The 19737-nt window shown below is 39.2% G+C and overlaps 1 protein-coding gene across 9 annotated transcripts in view; it reads right to left on the bottom strand.

The window, feature by feature from the left end:
* Positions 1-2304: 2304 nt before the first annotated feature.
* Positions 2305-19737, bottom strand: part of GTF2I (general transcription factor IIi) — a 74978-nt gene continuing 57545 nt past the window's right edge. For 8 of the 9 annotated variants that reach the window (XM_074556739.1, XM_074556733.1, XM_074556736.1 and 5 more), the window contains 16 exons: positions 19119-19190; positions 18441-18624; positions 17870-17928; positions 17138-17221; positions 16543-16638; positions 14917-14982; positions 13186-13369; positions 12292-12344; positions 11635-11742; positions 10717-10800; positions 9735-9918; positions 8783-8811; positions 7598-7675; positions 6255-6293; positions 5466-5540; positions 2305-3378 (listed from right to left, as the gene is read on the bottom strand). In XM_074556739.1, coding sequence (XP_074412840.1) covers positions 5482-5540; positions 6255-6293; positions 7598-7675; positions 8783-8811; positions 9735-9918; positions 10717-10800; positions 11635-11742; positions 12292-12344; positions 13186-13369; positions 14917-14982; positions 16543-16638; positions 17138-17221; positions 17870-17928; positions 18441-18624; positions 19119-19190 — 1379 coding nt within the window. In that variant the 3' untranslated portion in view covers positions 2305-3378; positions 5466-5481. Of the gene's footprint in view, positions 3379-5465; positions 5541-6254; positions 6294-7597; positions 7676-8782; positions 8812-9734; positions 9919-10716; positions 10801-11634; positions 11798-12291; positions 12345-13185; positions 13370-14916; positions 14983-16542; positions 16639-17137; positions 17222-17869; positions 17929-18440; positions 18625-19118; positions 19191-19737 lie in introns of those variants that run through there. The other variant, XM_074556741.1, reaches the window with a different exon arrangement.

The raw sequence follows: 19737 nt of genomic DNA, 5'->3' as shown, positions 1-19737 counted from the left end.
GGTGTTAGAGCAAACCCAGCCCACACTCAGCCAGGAGCAGAGATCCTCAGGCAGAGGCAGCAGCCCTGTCCCCTGCCCCCTAAACCCCAGCAGCCCCAAACCACAGCAGAGCTGACAGGGGCTCTCCCCACTGACCAGCAGCACCAAGCCCTGCCACAGGATCAGCCCAATGCCCTTGTCAGCTTGTAAAGACAAAAGCTTGTTCTGGCCACATTAAAAATATCCAATACTAACTGTAGCCCTCTCCTGGAACTTGGGTGTGGTACTTGCAGCTGTGGAATAGTAAATGGTCATTTACTTTTGGTTTCTTATTATTTTAACAGGGGGACTTGCCTATATGCAAGGGAAGTCCCTTGCATATTACACAACCACAAATGTTAAAAAAGATCCATCCAGAGCTGTTTGGATTCTGCTCTGTTAGTCACCAGATAACTGCTGCCCATGCAGAACACCATAAACTTTGTCATAACAGCTAATTTCATAATTACAATTGTTTGTACTAAATTTAAAACTGCATTACACACAGTACATTTCTGGAAACCACTCAATTCACATGTTCCTTCCTGTTTCCTCATTCCTCACCCTGCGATGTGAGAAATGAGAGGTTTTAGATGCCACTGTCTGTAAAGGATTAGTTCACAGTGAAACGCCACCTGTAACTCTGTGGGAGACACTGCTGAGCCTTCCATCAGATGTCTCACATATCTAATATGTGTCAAGAAGCAAGATTTTAGAAGAAGATTCTCAGAAGAGGAACATCTGAACAAGCCAAGTTCTTTCGGTTTTGCACAGTTGGTTTTTGGTAGCAGGGGGGCTCTGGAGTGGCTTCTGTGAGAAGCTGCTCAAAGCTGCCAGATGTCCAGCAGGGCCAATCCTGATGGCTCTGACGATGGACATGCTGCTGGCCAATGCCCACTCCAGTCCTTTCAGCAACACCACTGCAACCACTTTCACTTCATTTCTCTTTCAGCTCCTGCATACAGAGTTTCAGTAGAGCCACTCTGCTGTTACACACTTGACAAGGCAATACCCTGGAATTATTTTCCCAGCTCCTTTGCTGTGACACTGCCCTCATTTTGAGTGAGCACTAACAACTCCACCAGCAGCAGACAGCTGGGCAGGCTGTGCTGAAAGTGCCTCCTAAAGGGGGCTGTGAGTAAAGAAGGGATGAACCATCCTGCTTCTTCAGAAGGGGAAGTCAAGCCAGCTGAAACCTGGGGAAAGCTGCATTATGTCATTTCCCCATTCTAAACACGTGCAGAAGCAAGTGTGAAACCTGGTCCTGAACTACTGCTGGAGGTTCACTGGCTCAGCAGGTCTGTTCAAGTGTGTGACCGTGCTCACAGGGGTCCGAGGATGAGGGAAGAGAGAGGATCTGACTCCATGTTTCAGAAGGCTGATTTATTATTTTATGATATATATTATGTTAAAACTATACTAAAAGAATAAAGGATTTCATCAGAAGGCTAGCTAAGAATAGAATAAGAAGGAATGATAACAAAGGCTTGTGGCTCGGCTCTCTGCCCAAGCCAGCTGACTGTGATTGGCCATTAATTAGAAACAACTCTATGAGACCAATCACAGATGCACCTGTTGCATTCCACAGCAGCAGATAACCATTGTTTACATTTTGTTCCTGAGGCCTCTCAGCTTCTCAGGAGGAAAAATCCTAAGGAAAGGATTTTTCATAAAATGTGTCTGTGACAAAGTGAGCAGCAGGTAAATGTGGTGGTGGTTATAATGTGGGCAGTGCCCACGTGGCTGGGTTAACAGGTAAGGTGCAGCAGTGGGCTCATTCTGTGGGGCTGGGCATGCTGTCTGCTGAGGCAGGAAGGCACCAGCCACCACCAGCTCCCATCTGGAGAGAAGGCAGGACCAGGATGAGCTTTTCCAAAATTCCTCAGCATGGAGCTAACCTGCCCCTGCTGACATCACCAGCACAAGGTCCCAGTATTCAAGTGGGAGCACCTAGATCTGCATGTTGTGAAACACAAGCACATGTCCTGTAGGGTCCTCCTTATCTCCAGAATGACAGAAATGTGCTGCTCTGGATTTACCTGCTGAATTTCAGGTTCCTCCCATGAACAGACACTGCACTCAATTGAATTTAAGGCTTCAGAATTTTCCTTGAAGATCCAATCACATCACCCACCCAGAGCTGGACTGCAGTCTCAACAGCAGGACTGGACCTTACTTTCCTTCTCTGCTGACAGGACACAACCATGCTGCAAACGTGCTCTACCTGCCTACAGAATTACTGCTAGGACTTGATTCGCTGTAAAAGACATAACTGCATGGACAGTCTTGAAAAACATCATAAAAGTCTTTATTTCTTCATCAGGGAACATCACTTACCATTTGTGCATTATGCAATCATCTCAAATTCACACCAGTAAAAGAGAAACCTTTGCAAATAATCTGCATTTTTAGAGATTATCACATAACCAGAACTGTACATCTCCTATGGCTTGTTAAATTAAAAAAAAAAAATGTTTTTACATGTTGTAGTGCATAACCAGGACCACACAGGACTTAATTTGTTATATTCACAGAATATTCTGAGTTTTTGACATAACAGGGCTTACAGCAGGTTGTAGCATGTTTCCATAGCTAATTCTAGATGAACAGAAGAGCATCCCCCACAGCCTTCAGCAGAAAAGCTCTCACACAAGTCCACACAATTACTGCCCATGGCAGGACTGTAAGACCAAACCCATCATATGTAAACTGTGTGATACTCTGATATAACATGGACTTACTACTTTAAATTAACAGAACAAACTATTATGGGGTTTTATTTCAGTTGGTTCCCAATCCACACACTGGAATATTGATCATTTCACAGTCTATCTCATTAATGCACACTAACCATCAAGTGGATAATTTTATCTTTTATTTAGGAAAAACATATGATAGATATAAAAGGAAAAATTAATTCAAATATACAGATACTGTTGTCCAAAGAGACATTAAAGTAATATCTGAAAATTCACGTAAAGGGTTTTTTTCTCCAAAGTAAACAAACTGAACTCTTTGCAGGATTTTTTTTATTACAAAAGTTAGAATGCATTCAGGTACAGTGAAATTAATCTTTATTGGAAAATGTATACAGCCTGAGCTATGTCCCTGTTGATTTTCATCCCTGCCATCTCCCCAGCATTGCTGCATCAAGTTTAGTCCTTAAAATATATTCCAAAGTAAACTGATACAATCCAAATCTACAGTCAATATTAGATCAATTCACAGAACTGCTGAAAAAGTAGACATTCCTATACAATAGTACAAAAGGATTTGTATAGAAGATACTTCTCTTATACAGTTATATTACACAGCTCTGGACAGGCCGAGCAGGCTCTTCTCAGAACGGGCAGCTTCTGGCTGGGTAAGAGAAATTAAAGAATTAAGTTAATTGAAGTCTTGTGCCTTATTACAACTATGAGCAGTCTGTGTTCTATTTTCCAGTTCTTTAGGCCTAGATTTGCCACCCTACTCTTGTAAAGTTCTTCTAAGCCTTCTGATTTTTACACTTTTGTAATGGAGTTTCTCATGCACTTTTCGTGTAAATAATGATTGTTTTGCATTCCTTTCTGGAGGAGGAGAGAATTGATGGGCTGTTGGTTTGACCAGTGTGGTTGGAGAGGTGGCAATTTCATCCTCCAATCCATGGTCACTTTCAGAATTGTATAAATATCAAGGTTTGGTAATAAATGTGCCTTTTTTGCCTTGGACATCTCAGTGTGTGTGTCATTCATTTCATGTCCTACTGCAACACAGATTCAGCAAACATGCAGAAACTGAATATTGCTCTCAATAAATAGGAGATTAAATGTGTGCTCTAGTGGTCTCTTGTCAGAATTTAGAACAAATATTTATTTTAGCACAAATTCAGTGGATGGCCTAAAGCATCCAAAACTCTGAACTGCTGCAGCATCAAATTGTGCAGCCATTGCTTGGAAAACATTTTTGTGACCTTTAATTGACAAGTGAGATGGTTTTTTATTTCTCACTGCCTGCAGTGTGTCCCATGATGAATCAAAGCTTTTTCTTTAGTATATTTTATTCTGCCACATTGTGTTATGACAAACACAGAATTCACTGATTTAATAAGAGCACCATTGGTGCCTGCAGTGCTCAGGGCACAGCTGGGGTGCTGGTTTGTCAGCTCCTGCAGCTTTCCACCACATCATTTCATTGTCCTGGGCTGTGTTCATGCTGTACCAGGCTGTCCCTCAGCTCCAAAAACTCAGATGGTGCCAGGAATGAAACCCACAGGCTCCAGGCTCCCCCAGCCAATGCTTCATTTCACTTTACACCAATCAAATCAAATTGCTGAAGTATCAAATGCTGCATAACGAGGAAGACATTTGGGGTTCATTATTACCAAAAAAGCTGAAATGGAAAGAAGCACTACCATTTTCTTTGAATGAAGCACAGAGACTCTAAACCATGTGGGTCAGCATTGTAGATTTGGTGATGTGATAGCATTGCTAACATTGCTCTCCACCACCACAAAAACATAATTTTTAGGAACAAGTGACATTAAAAACAGAGTAAGAGAAAGATTTGGACATTTGGGCATTGTAAATGAAACTAGGCTTTTCATAAAAGTTTCATTTATGAAAAGAAAAGAAAGAAAACTTTTAAAGAAGGTTGGTTTGTCATGACAGTTAATAGTTTTACTGAGTGTCCCAAGCTCAGACAATACTCAGACAATCATAGTGAAGAGTTTTCCTGCTCAATTACAATTTGGAAATGTATGTGCATTACCAAAAACAATAATGCTTTTTCACACAACCGTATCAGAGCTTTACATCAACACTAATTCCCTCAGCTTCCACTTGCTCTTCTTCCGAGATATGTGATTACAATCACATATTTTAGGCCACATTTTTCTAGGACTTCCTCAGAAATTTGAACACAGCGTGCTTTATATTGGATAAGAAAGTGCAAAACACCTGACATCTTATATGTAAGAACTGAGACACAAAATAATTCCCAACTGAAGTACTGGCACCTTCTGACATTCAGTATTACATTGTGGAAGGGGCTGACAGTGGGCCTGTTAGCTAAAGGAGTGAGAAGAAGCTGAGAAGCAAGAAGAGGCTGATAAGGAGCTCTCTCCAAGGCTGTAACCAAGGAGACCGAGAGAAAAAAGATAAGAGAACCTTGCAACTGGATGAAGTCTTTTTAGAAAGTTAGTTGAAGTCACTGTAACTTTTCACCAATAGTGTTATGTTGACTTATTGTGGCCAATAGTTAGGGCAGAAGAAGCATAAACAAATGGAAAGTGTATAAAAGTCAGGCATGTTCAATAATAAAGAGTTGCCAACTGAGACTGCTTGTGGTCCCTGCTTTGTGTCACCTCAACAGTGACATTACACTTCATCTCTCCCTTCCCCAGCCAAAAACATTAAAATATTATTCCTTGACAGGTGTTGACTTCAAGAAACACTAAATTCTTTTACCCAGTATTGATGAGGTCTATGACGTCAGATCTTCATCTTGTTTTATTTGAAACTGTTCCTTTGTTTCTGTGTTATCTGTTAAAAAATTAGTAGTGAATGAAAAAGTGGAAAACTTCACCACCAATTTTGTTACTGTTTTACCTAAGTAAAAATTTATAAAAACATGAAAAGCATTCATTATCTTTTTAAACTAATAATAATAAATAAAAGCATATTCACAGCAATCTGATTCTGTGAAAATTACCATTTCCACTGTAATGTAATGCTGATGCTTTTAGAAGGCTTCTCCAAACTAAATGAGTCTGTGATTCTATCTGAAAAGGATACAGTTCAAGTATATTCTTGGACAATAGGAAAGCTGGATGTTTTCCAGAGTTTAAGTGCTAAAAGAACAACAATGCTCCACTCCCTTGCCCCCAGCAGTGTATCCAGGGCAGTGTGGCATTCAGAGTTCCTGAGGATGGCAAGCATCACTTGTGGAAACTCCTGCACTGAATAACTAAATGCATCATTCAGGATATGAAGTCACTCAGAGCCTATGTATAGGCAAGACTCACCAACCACAAAGAATTCCTAGAACTCCTTTGTAAAATTATTAGAACAGTAATTTTTGCTGCTAATGCAGCATATCATAATATCATGCAACATGATAAATAAATGAGGACATGTGCCAGGAACCAGTAAAAGACCTCTTCTTGGTTTTCATTGACCTGACTTTAAAAACAGATGCAGCTTTGTTCAGCATTACTTAAAAATATTTCTTGATAGTAACTGAAGACAAACACTTACCTCCTAGAGATACTTCTATTTGGCTTGGTTCAGCTGGCTCTTAAATGAAAAAAAATACAGTCAAATGAATATGAATATAGTTTCAACAAGATGAATCAGATTAGGGAAATCAAGTTTTCCCTCAAAAAAGCACCTAATTTTTCTTAAACAATCAGACTCATATCTCTTTGACTGAGATAAATTTGTGTAGCTTTTTATAAAAATATAAAATATCCCCAAATATTTATTACATTTAACTATGCAACACTTTCTCTTCTAAGAATGGTTCACTGTGGCAGACATATCACTAAGACCCAGAACAGCATAATGTGCATTTGCACAAAATACACCGAATTTGGAACAGCTTAAAGAAAGAGTCCCCACTTCTCCTAAGCATTGTCTGTGATGGCAAGTCTGTGCACTTTGGGGAACAGTGGGAAGGTGCACAACAGAGGACAAGTGTGCTTTAATTCCATGCTGAGTTTTCTATCTCTGCATGGATTGTAGATGAACATGTTCTGGGAAAACCATTTATCCTTTTTAACACTGCAGATGTTAAGGACCAACAGACTGAGCAAGCTCACAAATCATCAGCAGCTGATCTCCTCCCTCCCACACCTCCACATGGAAGCAGAGGAATCAGCAGCTTCCTTCATAATAATTTTCATCATACAAGTGTCCCTTACTCTTAAAATGTTTATCAGATGTTTTCTCTTGGTTTCCCAGCTTCTTTGTGTAATGATTTATTCAGTCAATTGCAGAAGTTTTCTCCACACTCCACCAACTTAGCATGCACATTTTTAAAAGGGGTATGAACATTTAAAAGCTGTATTGGATCAAAGTGAAGTTGCCCAACCACATTTCCTTAGTTAATTCACAGCCCAAAGCTAAGTTCTCTGTTCAGACTAAGACTGCAGTCCCAGATGCAGCCTAGCAGAGCTTGGCAGAGGTCAGAAACTCCAGCCAGACCCCTCTGCCAGCTGGGCAGGCAAACTTCACTTGGCTGTACATGCAGACATGCTCACATTTGAGTTAAGCAGACATTAATAAATGGATGCTAAATTGCCTTTACACATTGCCCACACTAATCCTCCTTTCCAGCTCACTCATCATCTGTAAAAATCAAATCGAGGAACACACCAATGACACAGTTTGAAGAGAGTCACTTTCCACTAATGTTTAACAGCTAATAAAGTTATTTAAAGTTTAACAGTTATCAAAGTTAACAGCTATTCATTTCTCAGAATGAAATGGCTCATCATGAGCCCCTCACACCTAGGACATGACTGCTAAGGATATCTGCTAGTGAGATGCAGAACCCCATACCCCACCCTCCTGCCAGGACACGTGTCACTCTGCATCACCTGGTGATACTGCTGTGGGAGTGGCTGCTGCTGGTGCTGCTGGTGATTCTGCTTCTGCTTCAGCTTCTTCTAGCAGCTCTAAGATTAAACATGATCATTGTTTTACTTCACAATGAAAATGGTTCACATGCAACACTAAGAAAAACCTTTGAATCTGCAAATCCTGAAACTTCTCACATGAACAGGTCACTAACACTGTGACTGAGATGCAGTTCAATTCTTTCTGTTAGAGGAAAAGCATTCCCTGTCTTGCCTGCAAGCACCAAAACTTTCCTTTTAAGTTTCCACATGTTCTTTAGATGAAGAATAAAACATCACACAAGCAGTTGGCTCAGAGCCTTTCAATCATTCACCTTGGTATCCATCAGTGTAAGATCATTTTGATCATAATTAGTGAGCCTGTCACTCATTCACCTTGGTATCCATCAGTGTAAGATCATTTTGATCATAATTAGTGAGCCTGTCATTCATTCACCTTGGTATCCATCAGTGTAAGATCATTTTGATCATAATTAGGGACACAGCCAATGCCCAAACCTCCTGTGGTCCATGGCCAATCTGCTCCCCCAGTCCCAACACACAGTGACAACTTATGCTGAACTGACAACAGCTCAATGAATTCATTCATTTCTAACTGAATTCTCTGGAAATACCATTCCTCAATTATTTTAGCAACCAAAGTACTATACCTTTCCTTCCCACTACCCCAAACAGTTTCATTGTGAGGGCCAGATTTGCCATAACACTTCAGTTAACTACAGTCTGCCTCTCTGAAATGGTATAGTTTCAGCAGAATGCAGATTTTTTCACTTGAACAAGGTTGTGCAGCTACTGGAAAGCTCTTACTAACTGCTACTGTGATGGATTTAAACTTAGAACACAGCAACTCTCATGTAAGTGTGCTGCTCAATCAGGATCCTAAATTTCTTTGGGACTCTGCAGCTGAAAGATACAAAATCAGAGTCTTGCATTTCCATATCAAGTCAATGCTAATCTTATGCTGCTTAAATGTAAATTTATCCCCCTGCCCTCAAGTTAACTGCACACCCATGTTTAGTCAGGAAATCTTAATGAGAAATACACAGAGACAGACCTTGGGGCCTCTGCCACCAAGACACAATGTAGAAAATGAAACTTGGTAGGTTACAAAAATGCATTTGTCATCAAGGTCTCAAAAATACTCACGATTGTTAATCACAAGTCCTGGAAACGGCCTGGAAAAAAATATAAAAATTACTGATTCTGAAATGCACTGCTTGGTGTTTCCTCCCAATGTAACCTCCCCACACCTTCTATAACAGAGGTCATGCTAAAACATGAAAGGGTCGGTAAGTAAAACAGAAGAAATAGTAGCTCTTGGGGACTTTGGTACTTCAAAGCTAGCATTTTGAAAAGTAACATGTATGGAAGAGCTAAACCCTTCTCTTGGTCACTGCTACTTAGCAAGGAATCACCTCTGCAGGGTTCAATTCAAAAACACATCCAAGTCCTTTTGGTTAGAACATGCCATGATTAAGGATTGAAAATTCAGATTCCTTAGTAAAATCTAAGAAAATTCTCTCTCTAAAGATAAACTGAAGCTTTTAAACTCCTGTGAAGTCATCTATGATTTGAGAAGTTACAGAAACTGATATCAATTTTTATTTCCAACTCCTCCTTAGAATGACTCCAAAGATTGATCTGTTCTGCTTAAATGCACACAAATTGGATATGTGTGTGTGTGTGTGTCTATGGAGACATACAGATACAGATGAAGTTCCCTTATACTACAGTTGGACAATATTGTATTTTAAAATATTGAATAGAAATCAATGAGCTCTGGACTTGTTTCAAAACTTGATATTATGACTGGGAGAGTAAGGCCCAGAAAACTATAGGACTTTTTAGCATATTATGATTAGATCTGAACTCAAAAGATAGCTTGCTGTGATATGCAGTATTGGTAAAATGCCTTTTGTCATACCAAATTAGACATTTCCTCCTTTATTCATGCTAGGAACATCTGTGCTTCATTTGACCTGATATGTTATCCAACAAGAACCAACATCTATTTAAAGATGCACTGCAACTTCTATTCTCTCACACTTATTCCAGCTATGGGGCTGTACTCATAATCTAATTAATGGCAACTACATACCTAACGACAGTGAACTTGATAGACTCTGCTGAATCCAAAATCTTCCTCATTGAGCTGAGTTCCAGATAACTGGGTGCTTTAAATGCCACACCGGGAGGCATTCCATCCACCAACACACAGCCAGGGTTGTTGGTGATTTTTCTGTATGGAACTTTCACAGGAAAATTCATACCAGTGGCTTCACCTAAGAGAGAGAGGTCGTGTTTATTTTCAAACCCACGGTATTTATGATTACACTGAAGAAAAAGTGTAAGAAAATCCTCAAAGGATTAAGAAACAAAATTCAAACCATGCTTTCTATCAGATCTAAAACTCTGAAAATTCACTTGACAATGAAACAATTACAGTGTTAGAAATGAGGCTCTGGATTACACTCATGAACATGACTATGAGAGCATTGGTCACAGCTCCAACTCTGACAGCTCAGCATATGAAGAACACAGACTCTGCTCTCAGAGAACAGGATATTAAAGGAGATAGCTACATGAAGGAAAACAAAGCATTTCCTGCAATGCTATGAAAGCAATTCAATGCAGCACAAGTGAAGGAATTTCACATAAGGAGACCCAGGTCATTGCTACTGTACAATGCAAAGTAAAAAAAACCAGACAAAACTATACACAGCAAAAGGGTTAAACAGCATTTTAAAAATTACTCTAATCCCAAGTATTAAGAGGTCAGGATTATGAAACCCTGAGAAGAACCATGGACTGCCAGAAAAATAAATTCTTCATCCATGCTGACACAGAAAAAAGGAAAAGGAAAGGGGAACCATGAAGCAATCCAGACCCTTAAGACTTTGTTTAAAACACCAAACTATCTACATCACTTACAAAAGGTTCTTTTTGGCGTCAAAGCACAACATTCTTATACAATTCTCAAATTTTAATGACTGTGAGTGAATATTCATTCACTAACTGCAGTATGAATAACATTAATTGCACTCACACCTATATAAAAATGGGGAGTAAGAAGCAATTACCAAATTTCCGGCTAAAAAGATCATTTACTTGCTCTCTCAATTGTCTGGCATTTTCTGCTTTTGGCACTCGCTCATCTTCATTATCTGGAAGAAATTGTGAGAACAGCATGAGAATTAAGCACAGATTTCCCCCCCTGAAGCTTGTTTATCCCTGCATGTTTACTCAAAGCAGGTATACCCAAGAGCTTCTAAACAGGGACTGTTTTGTTCCTCATTTAGTAGTAACACTGAATTGTAGAAATACACACAAATAGATGGTTGCTAAGAAATTACAGAATCCTAGAATGGTTTGGTTTGGAAAAGACCTTAAAGATCATCCAGTTCCAAACCCCTGCCATGGGCAGGAACACCTTCCACTAGACCAGGTTGCTCCAAGTGCCATCCAACCTGGCCCTGAACACTTCCAGGGATGAATCCAGAAATGTCTTGAGATGATTTTGTAAAGTAATTTAAACCAACAAATTGTATTTTACTTTCTTAAGGAACATAGAATGGTATATAAAGCTAAAAGCAAAGTGATCATTCAGTAGATGGCCATAGCATGCCACAAAAAAAGCAGTAATTGGTGTTAAGACAAAGCAGTTCATCCTCCATGGTCATTCAATTCAGTTCAAGTACTGACATCTGGAAGTTACCAAGAACTGCAAGTCAATATTTAATTTACTGCATCATAAAAATGTGGATACTTCTTAACAGGTGGTTGGACTAAGAATATTCTAGAGATGTCACTGATGAGATATTAATGAGTGTTAGATAATATTCAACATCTCAGCAAAACCAAAAGCTAACTTGTGTTCTTTCCTGACTGCACTTGTATTTCAGCAAACCAGCCTGACTGCAGGAAAATATCAAACTAAGCAGGTATCACGAAGAATATAAGCACAAGCATCATGATGTGAAACCAGCCAGTATACACACCTTTTATGGTTACTTTAACAATGTTTAGGTCTTCAATATGTTCAGCTGTGTTCACTGTGTTTTCTGTGGTCCTTGCTGTATTGGCATTACTGGAGGAATTTTTTTTTCCTAAGAGGATTAATTTAGAAAACATTTATAGAGAGCTCAAAATCTTCAGTCTCATCTATAAAGAAAATATTGCAAAACAACAAATATTGGCAAAGTTTTCAAAGAGGACCTAGTTTCAGTTTCAAAATGGGAGCATTTATTCCATGACCTACCTGCCTGACACAATTTTCTACTGGCTATTTCCACTCCTGTCTCTGGTGCCTGTGTCATTTAGATGATCTACATACTAGGAGTACATAATTTATCTCTAGACCTGAATAACTCCTGTGAATCCTACATTACTGGCTACATTTTGATGGAATGTAGTAAAGAATACATTAGAGGCACAATTATTTGTGAATAACTTAAAAAAATTAATACTGTCTTGTTAGAGCTATATTAAAACTGCAACTGGTAAGTGCTTATCCCATCTTAAAAACAAACAAACCAAACAACTGCAATGTAGAATAAATCTTTCAGGAATTTATTAACACCATGCTGCTCTCATAATTAATATTTAACCATTGAAATAAACTTTTATCTGGAAATTTAAGCAGCTGCAAAACTCACCTCGTGAGCTTTTACCAGAACTTTCTTTGATAGCTGCCTCAAGCACCTCAGGCCTGCAAACAGATTGAACATTTTACATACAACAATAAAATTATACCATCAACATTAAAGAATATCCCATTTTCAAAAATGGTAACTAAGTGATGTCCCCTCAGCCAAACAGTCAAGGATGCAGTGACTGAGAGGCTCCATAACTTCCCTGACTCACAGAATCTTAAAATTGGTTTGGGTTGGAAGGAACCTAAAACCTTGCCCCTGCTATGAGCAATGAGCAGGGACACCTTCTACTACATCAGGTTGCTCAAAACCCCATCAACCTGGCCTTGAACACTTCCAGGGATGGGGCAGCCACAGCTTCTCTAGGCAGCACCCTCCCAGTGAAAATTTCTTCCAAACATCTAGTTTTACCCTGCTCTCTGTCAGTTTAAAGCCCTTCTCCCTGGTTCTGTCACTATCTGTCCTTGTAACTTCTCTTGCCACTGTTTCTGCACTGGCACAGGAATATCTAAATCTGTTCTAGGAAAAAGAAAGAAAATTCTTACAGCTCTCATTAAAATAATCTCCATCCCTCAGCTCCCAATACACAACCAGCAAGGTTTATGAGTAGCCCATAAGTGCTCCTTGCAGTAGGAACTAAACCAGTGATGTGATAATTGTGGTGGATTAAGAAATATGGACTTGCTCTTCCTCTCAACAAAGTCTAAGAGTCTGTCAGAACAAAGAGATTACTGTATCTTGTTCCACTTGCACAACAGCTTTCTGATATTTCCTCAATAAAAATATTCCAGTGTGTATTTTATAGAGTAATTTAGCAATTTGGCAACACAATTTCATTTTTTGGTCTACACTTAAATTCTCATCGAACAGATTATTAAAGACATATGGGAGCCTTACTTTTTAATAATAAATTTTATTTTGGGTCTATTTCTGAGGATCTTCTCTAGTCTGGGGATCCCAAAGGTGGTGGGCTGGCGGAAGGGCACCCCCTCAGGCAGTCCTTCCACGTGGAAATCCTCAGGGTACGAATCAAACAGGGCATATGGCACCTTCACCGGCCCACTGCGACCCAGAGCCTCCCCTGAAATGCAACAGAGCAAATAAGGTACAGTTAGGCAGCTGATGTGGAGAAAAATAGAATATATAGAAATACCTCTGCTATAAATGGAATAGAGTACTTGGCACATACCTACTCAATTAGGCAGCACCAGCAGGCTTTGCCTTTTTTGGTGACAGCTATGAGTATGCAGGGAGAAAATGAACAGCTTCAAACTTAACTCATTCTGTTGCAGTAAATCTCACCATAATTTGCTGAAAATTTGTAATTTGCATCCAGCTCATGCCACTGGCTTGGTCTGCGTGCATGACTATCCTATCTGTAAGGCACTTTTGTCTTGGGTTGCAATTGAAAGATGTGGCTGGGGGTGTGTTCTATCCCCATCTGTCAGAGCTGGGGCAGTTCTCTGCTGTCCATGGGCAGTTTTTTCTTTATCTCTCCCACAGCCAACCCTCCCTCCAGGAGATCTCTGCTGTCCATGGCCACTGAGTGTCCCTGCAGGGCTGATCCAATCCCAGCATCCCATGGGGAGATGCTCCGCCCAGGGGAGGAGCCAAGCATTCCTACCTGGATCCAATCTGAGCCTGGCACAGCACAGCAGCCTTTGCCCCCTGCATTGCCAGAGGAGCAGCTTTCTGCTGCCCTGCATGGCCAGAGGGAGCCCAGGCCCATCTGCAGCAGCCCTGGAGCTGCAGAGGAAAACTCCCCCCTTGTGCAGGATCCCTGCTGCAGCAGAGCCACAGCTGGCACTGCAGGAGGGCTGAGCCCCCATGGATGGGGCTGGGACACCCCCTGGCACACAGGGGGCAGGGCATGGTCTGACTCTGGCTGTGGGTTGGTTTTGTTGTTTGTACTATTGCATTTGTATTTTTAATTTTCTTATTACAGAACTGTTATTCGTCTTCCCATATCTTTGCCTGAGAGCCCCTTAATTTCAAAATTATGATAATTCAGAGGGAGGGGGTTTACATTCTCCATTTCAAGGGAGGCTCCTGCCTTCCTTAGCAAACACCTGGCTTTTCAAATCAAGACACCCTTTGTTGAAGGCAATGCATTCTGCCTCTTTCTCTTCTAGAGAACAGCATCAAGGACAGGTAAGATTCACGCTCTTATTCAAAAATCCACACTCAGAAGAGTAAGGAGAAGCCATTAATTCCAAAAGTCATTAGTTTCCAAACAGCCTGCACTAGAAGTAGTGTTGGAATAGAATGGAGCAATTTCTCCAGATCCCACCCATAGCCTGTTTTGAGTCACGCAGAGTCACACCAAGTCCCATTTATAAGCAGAGTGATAAATGCTCAAAAGGATGTGCCAGTGTGTGAAATCACTCTGTGGCTCATTAAAAAAATTGTAATCCAACTACAACTTCTCCATTTTCAAACCCAAGTAAAATAACAAGTGGAAATATGACACTGGATTGCAAGCACATGAGAATGAACTCAGATGGGAAACTCTAAGGTACACAAGGATTGCAGGACCTCTGGAATAAACATTTGAACACCTCTCATACATTTATCTAACTGCATGTTCATAAGAAAGGAATCTCAGTAATAAAGAATCAATAAACATACCGCATTTTTCTCTAAACATATTTTCTACTCTCTCCTTCAAGTCATTGATTTTGCTATTCCACAGATCTGCCAGGAAGAAATTGGAAGAATTAGAACAACACTCACACAATGAATCAGTCTTTGAATAACATTTTAACAAATCTTTAATAAATTATTATGCTTGACAACCAATTTACTATGGCAGTAAAAATGTGTAAAATGGCTTTCATTTTGCAAAACTATATCCACATCCATCCTTATTTTCCTGAAGCTTTGAAAGATACTGTAACTAAATAAAGCAAAGGTGATTAAAAGTGAAATTAATCCAAGACTGATCCAAAATTACAATCAGATAGCACAAAATTTCCTCATCTGTTACTCACCTAGTACCCAAAATAGTGGCACAAAGCTCCTCATGTGTTCAATGACACAGCCCTGAAACATTTGCCTCTCTCCTGAGAATGTTAATCTTTAGCACAGTTTCTACTTCAGTGATGAGATTAAATGTCCATTTAATTTAAGCATTTTGTTTCTGACAGCCATCAGAGCAATTTCTACACCAGTTTACTTGTGGCTGTACTAAGTGGGTCCATGGCTGGTCTACAAAACTAAAACCTCAGTCTAAATGTAAAAAAGTTGCAGATTAAAAAAAAAAAAAACAACTAGGTCTAACAAGCAATAAAAGTCCAAGAAAACTCTGAATATGGATACAACTTGTTCTAAATTAGCATCTCATTCATTCTCAATTGGCTTGGTAGGAGTGAATAATTCCTTTCTTATAGGTTTTTTGACCATACAGCTATAAAGAAAGCATAGGGGACAGAAAAAGATAAAGCAAATAACAGCAGATTCCTACACAAATGTAAGCAAATAAACTCAGACTGTAAGTATGCTGAAAAAAGTTTTACTGAGACCTAGAACTCCTTACAGTTACTTTGAATGCAGTCACTCATCTCAGCTGACAATGAAGAATTTTTTGGATTGCAAATTGACCCTGCTTTCAATACTGAGATTTTTGTTCCAGAGCACTGCACCAACAGGCCTGGGCCCCCATGGCCAAAAATTCACGGCCTACATTGATGAACAAACACAACTGCCTGCCTTTCAGCCCTGCCCAGCTTTTCCTTTAATGATTTCCCAGAACTGTAGAGGTCAATCATGGCAATCATGCACAGTCAGCTCTGACAGGTCATGGCTTTCTCGTGTTAGTTCAAATCCTACCTGGACCCTTCATCCCTCCTACAATCTCTGCACAGGGATGTCAATACTTCACATTTGTGGTAAGCTTATGAAATTTATGCACATGGGTTTATGCTCTTAGTGGTACTTTGCACCAGAAAAGTCCTTCAAGGGTCTGCAGCATTGTGCAGTAACAGAGCAGCAAAAATCCAAAACTGCCTCTGCACCTGAATCAGTAATATCTAATGGATCTGGGCTGCATTTGTGCAGCATGCTCCACATATCATCCAGGATTTCTCTACTGCAGATTACTACACATAATGAAGAACTGAAAGTACACAAAAGGGAGGACTTCAGTCATTCACTAACTGTACATCAGAACATGAACTCAAAATATCTGATACGCAATCCAGGTGTTGCACATCAACATTAAAGGAACGCATCTGTGCTAATTCCCCCAACACTTACCAAAAGAAAAGTCTTTTCCTTGTTGCTTTGAATTTGCATTGGAGCCACTGGTATTAGAATCAGTTTCTGCATTTTTAGTTTGGTCCTTTTTAGGACCTATGAAGAGACATTACATATTTAAGGTAGAGAGCAGAAACAAGACATCATACAAAAAGAACAATGCATCAAACTTGATTACTAGAGAAATTTTCAATTCTAAATCAAGAATAGAATTTTTAAAAAGCCTTTAGAAAGTTCTAGAGTTGTATTTAAGCATTCAATGCTACTGCCCACATCTGTGATCTCTCTGCTCAGGACAACATCAGTTCCCACATCTCTGCTTGGAATAATAGGCCAAGCAAGCTGTCAAACTGCAACATTTTACCTAAGCATCATCTACACAGTATCCAGTTTGTTTCAGAAATGAAATAAGTTATAAAGTTATATATAAGTTATATAAAGTTAAAAAGTTATTTTATACTGAAGCATATCTGGAGCCCTCAGGAGTTTGCTACATGAGGTGTATGTTACTTATGGGCCATGAAAGCTTAGAAGAACAGAAAATATAGAAGAATATAATAAAAGAACATCAGAAAAATAATTGTTTCTTCCATACTCTCTTCAATAGTAACTTCAATCTCTGGAACACTTGAATTTTCTGAAGAACTTCGTGACCTTTTGGAAGTATCTGGACTAATTCCTGGAAGCCCAAAGAACACAAAGTGTAAAGCACAAATTCTGCACACCTAACAAAGGAACAGCTGTATTCTAAGAATTCTAACAGACTCAACTAAGTAGAGTCTGCACAGTTAAACCTGAACAATACAGTGATGCTCACAACCTTAAGAAGTAGTTTTAGTGCTCTTGAAAAAGACACACCTAGATTTTCCATTAATTCAGAACAAAAGACTTTGTTTTTTCTAAGTGAGAAGGAGAGTTTTGGTACTTTTTATTATCTAAAACCCAAAAAAATTACTAACATCTGAATATTCTACAGACAAAAGATTATTTTGTGCTTTTCTTATAAAATACCATTATTATTTACAGCAGTTCACAGCTCTCAGTTTAAAATGGTTGAAGCCATTAAAAGTGAAATAGAAGTTGTCAAAATTGAGTAAATTCCTTTTCTGTACTAGAATAGTCCAGTAGAAAAGCAGATACATTTATGGTTTGGGTGTCTTTCTCAAATAATAGCAGATTTAGAGGCTACTATGCTAGATCATCTTAAATAATACCTTTTATTTACAACACCTGTTATTTTTCAACCACAAAGATCTCTCAGTCTGCTAGGGAAGTATAAAGGAAGTATTTACAAATGGATGGCAGCAAATAATATTTAATTGTTTACCTGTTTTCTTTAATTTACTAGCCACTCTTAGAGGCAAATGGGAAATGACAAGGTCAGGCCTGGAAGTTGAACAGAACAAATCCAATCAATTGCAAGACAAGTCATACAGCAAAAAGTTACCAACTTCTTGGAATTCATTCGAGTTCCAATTCACATAACATCAGCTCTCTACAAAGAAATTCTGCTAGAAGCATGGATGACTCTCCATCTACTATAACCACAAAAAAACAGAAAACATAAAGATGTATTTTCTCTTCTGCAATTTTCTTCGGGGTTTACTTCAAGCAAAGAAAAATACAGAAAAAGAAAATAAAAAAGAAGGAACAAAGCTTCCAGGTACAAGACCATTTCCCCTCCTCAGTTTTTGATGCATGAAACACACAATTTATACATCTACAGAAACTGAATGAGGAACGTATGTCCTTGTATGAGATAAAACATATTTGCAAAATATTCTTTGTGTTTCATGGAAGGAGAATTTAGCATTTAAAGCCTAGAGTTGCTGGGAACGAAGTCAAGTAACTTCAAAATCAGAGAATGTAATATAAAAATAACTGGATCACAAACTTACTTCTGAATAGTAAATTTGATTTTGCTACCGGCACGGATGATCCTTTCGAGGCGCGGAATTCCAAACCAGGTGGGGCTCCGGAAGGGAACTCCCTCTGGCAAACCTTCCACCAACAAGTAGTCAGGGTGTGACTCAAACAAAGAATAGGGAATTTTCACTAACTCTGAAACCCCCAGAGCTTCAGCTGAAAATAAAGATTAAATCATGTATTACAAACTTAAATGGGTGGAATTTTATCTCAAGTGGTTTTAAGAATCTTGTCTTACAGAAGCTCTGATACTCAAAGCCCCTTGAAAAAAAAAAAAGGAATATTTGAAGAGATTCCCTATTATTTTCTGTGGAGTAGCTGCAATGGGAACTTGGCCCATCTTGTTACAGATAATGTCTAATATAGGCCTACAGTGCCTGATGTTTTATTTTGAGAACTTCTTTTCATCCAAAAGAAACATCTCGTCACACAACTGGAAAAATAACAGCCTAGGATGCTGTTATAAAAACATTAATGTCAGTTACAGGAAAGAGTAAGTAAAACATAGGTAAGAGGAGTCAAGATTTCCATACTTGTCCTAGTATACTTCTGATGCTTAAGTAAATACTGTAACATTTAAACAGAGGAGTTTCGAAATGCAGCAGCATTGCACAACAGTTCATTTAGCATTAGTAAGTTCATTAACTTACCAAACTTCACCCTAAATATATCTTCTACTTTGTTTCTTAGCTTTGTAATCTTGACATTCCAATCTTCTCTCCCTGAAAACCAGAAACAGGTGTCAGAGAATCACCCAGCTCTAGATACAAAGGTACCTTTGAACATCTTTCAACACAAGAACATGAAAACTAACAACACAATTACATCTGATTAAACAGGGATACACAATGAGTAATGATTATTTATAGCAGCTTAAATGATACACCTAATTTCCTCTACATAATGAAAAGTCGATTTAAATGTAGTTATGAATTTCAAACACTGACCCTAGCAGAACAACTTGTTCTCCGGAGCCTTCAGATGCAGGAAGAAATTATTTTAGTGGTTCTCCCTGTTAAAGGCACATCATGCTTTCAAGAAGTCCTTACAATTCCTTACCAACAGGAACCTGAAAGAGCTCAGAAAGCCCAAAGGCCTTTGATTCAGGCCAGGACAGTAACTCCAGTTATTGTTATGGTTATTCAAAGGCAGCTGGGACTGCATCAGGATTTCACAATCCATCCACATCCACAGTGATCAGCTCATTCCTTCCAACCCTCATGAAGAATATGCCAGCACACTCATCACACATGGGTTCCTTCTTGAAAA

The sequence above is a fragment of the Zonotrichia albicollis genome, chromosome 22 (assembly GCF_047830755.1).
Source record: "Zonotrichia albicollis isolate bZonAlb1 chromosome 22, bZonAlb1.hap1, whole genome shotgun sequence".
Taxonomy (NCBI): Eukaryota; Metazoa; Chordata; class Aves; order Passeriformes; family Passerellidae; genus Zonotrichia; species Zonotrichia albicollis.
This window is presented reverse-complemented; position numbering and strand designations above follow the sequence as displayed.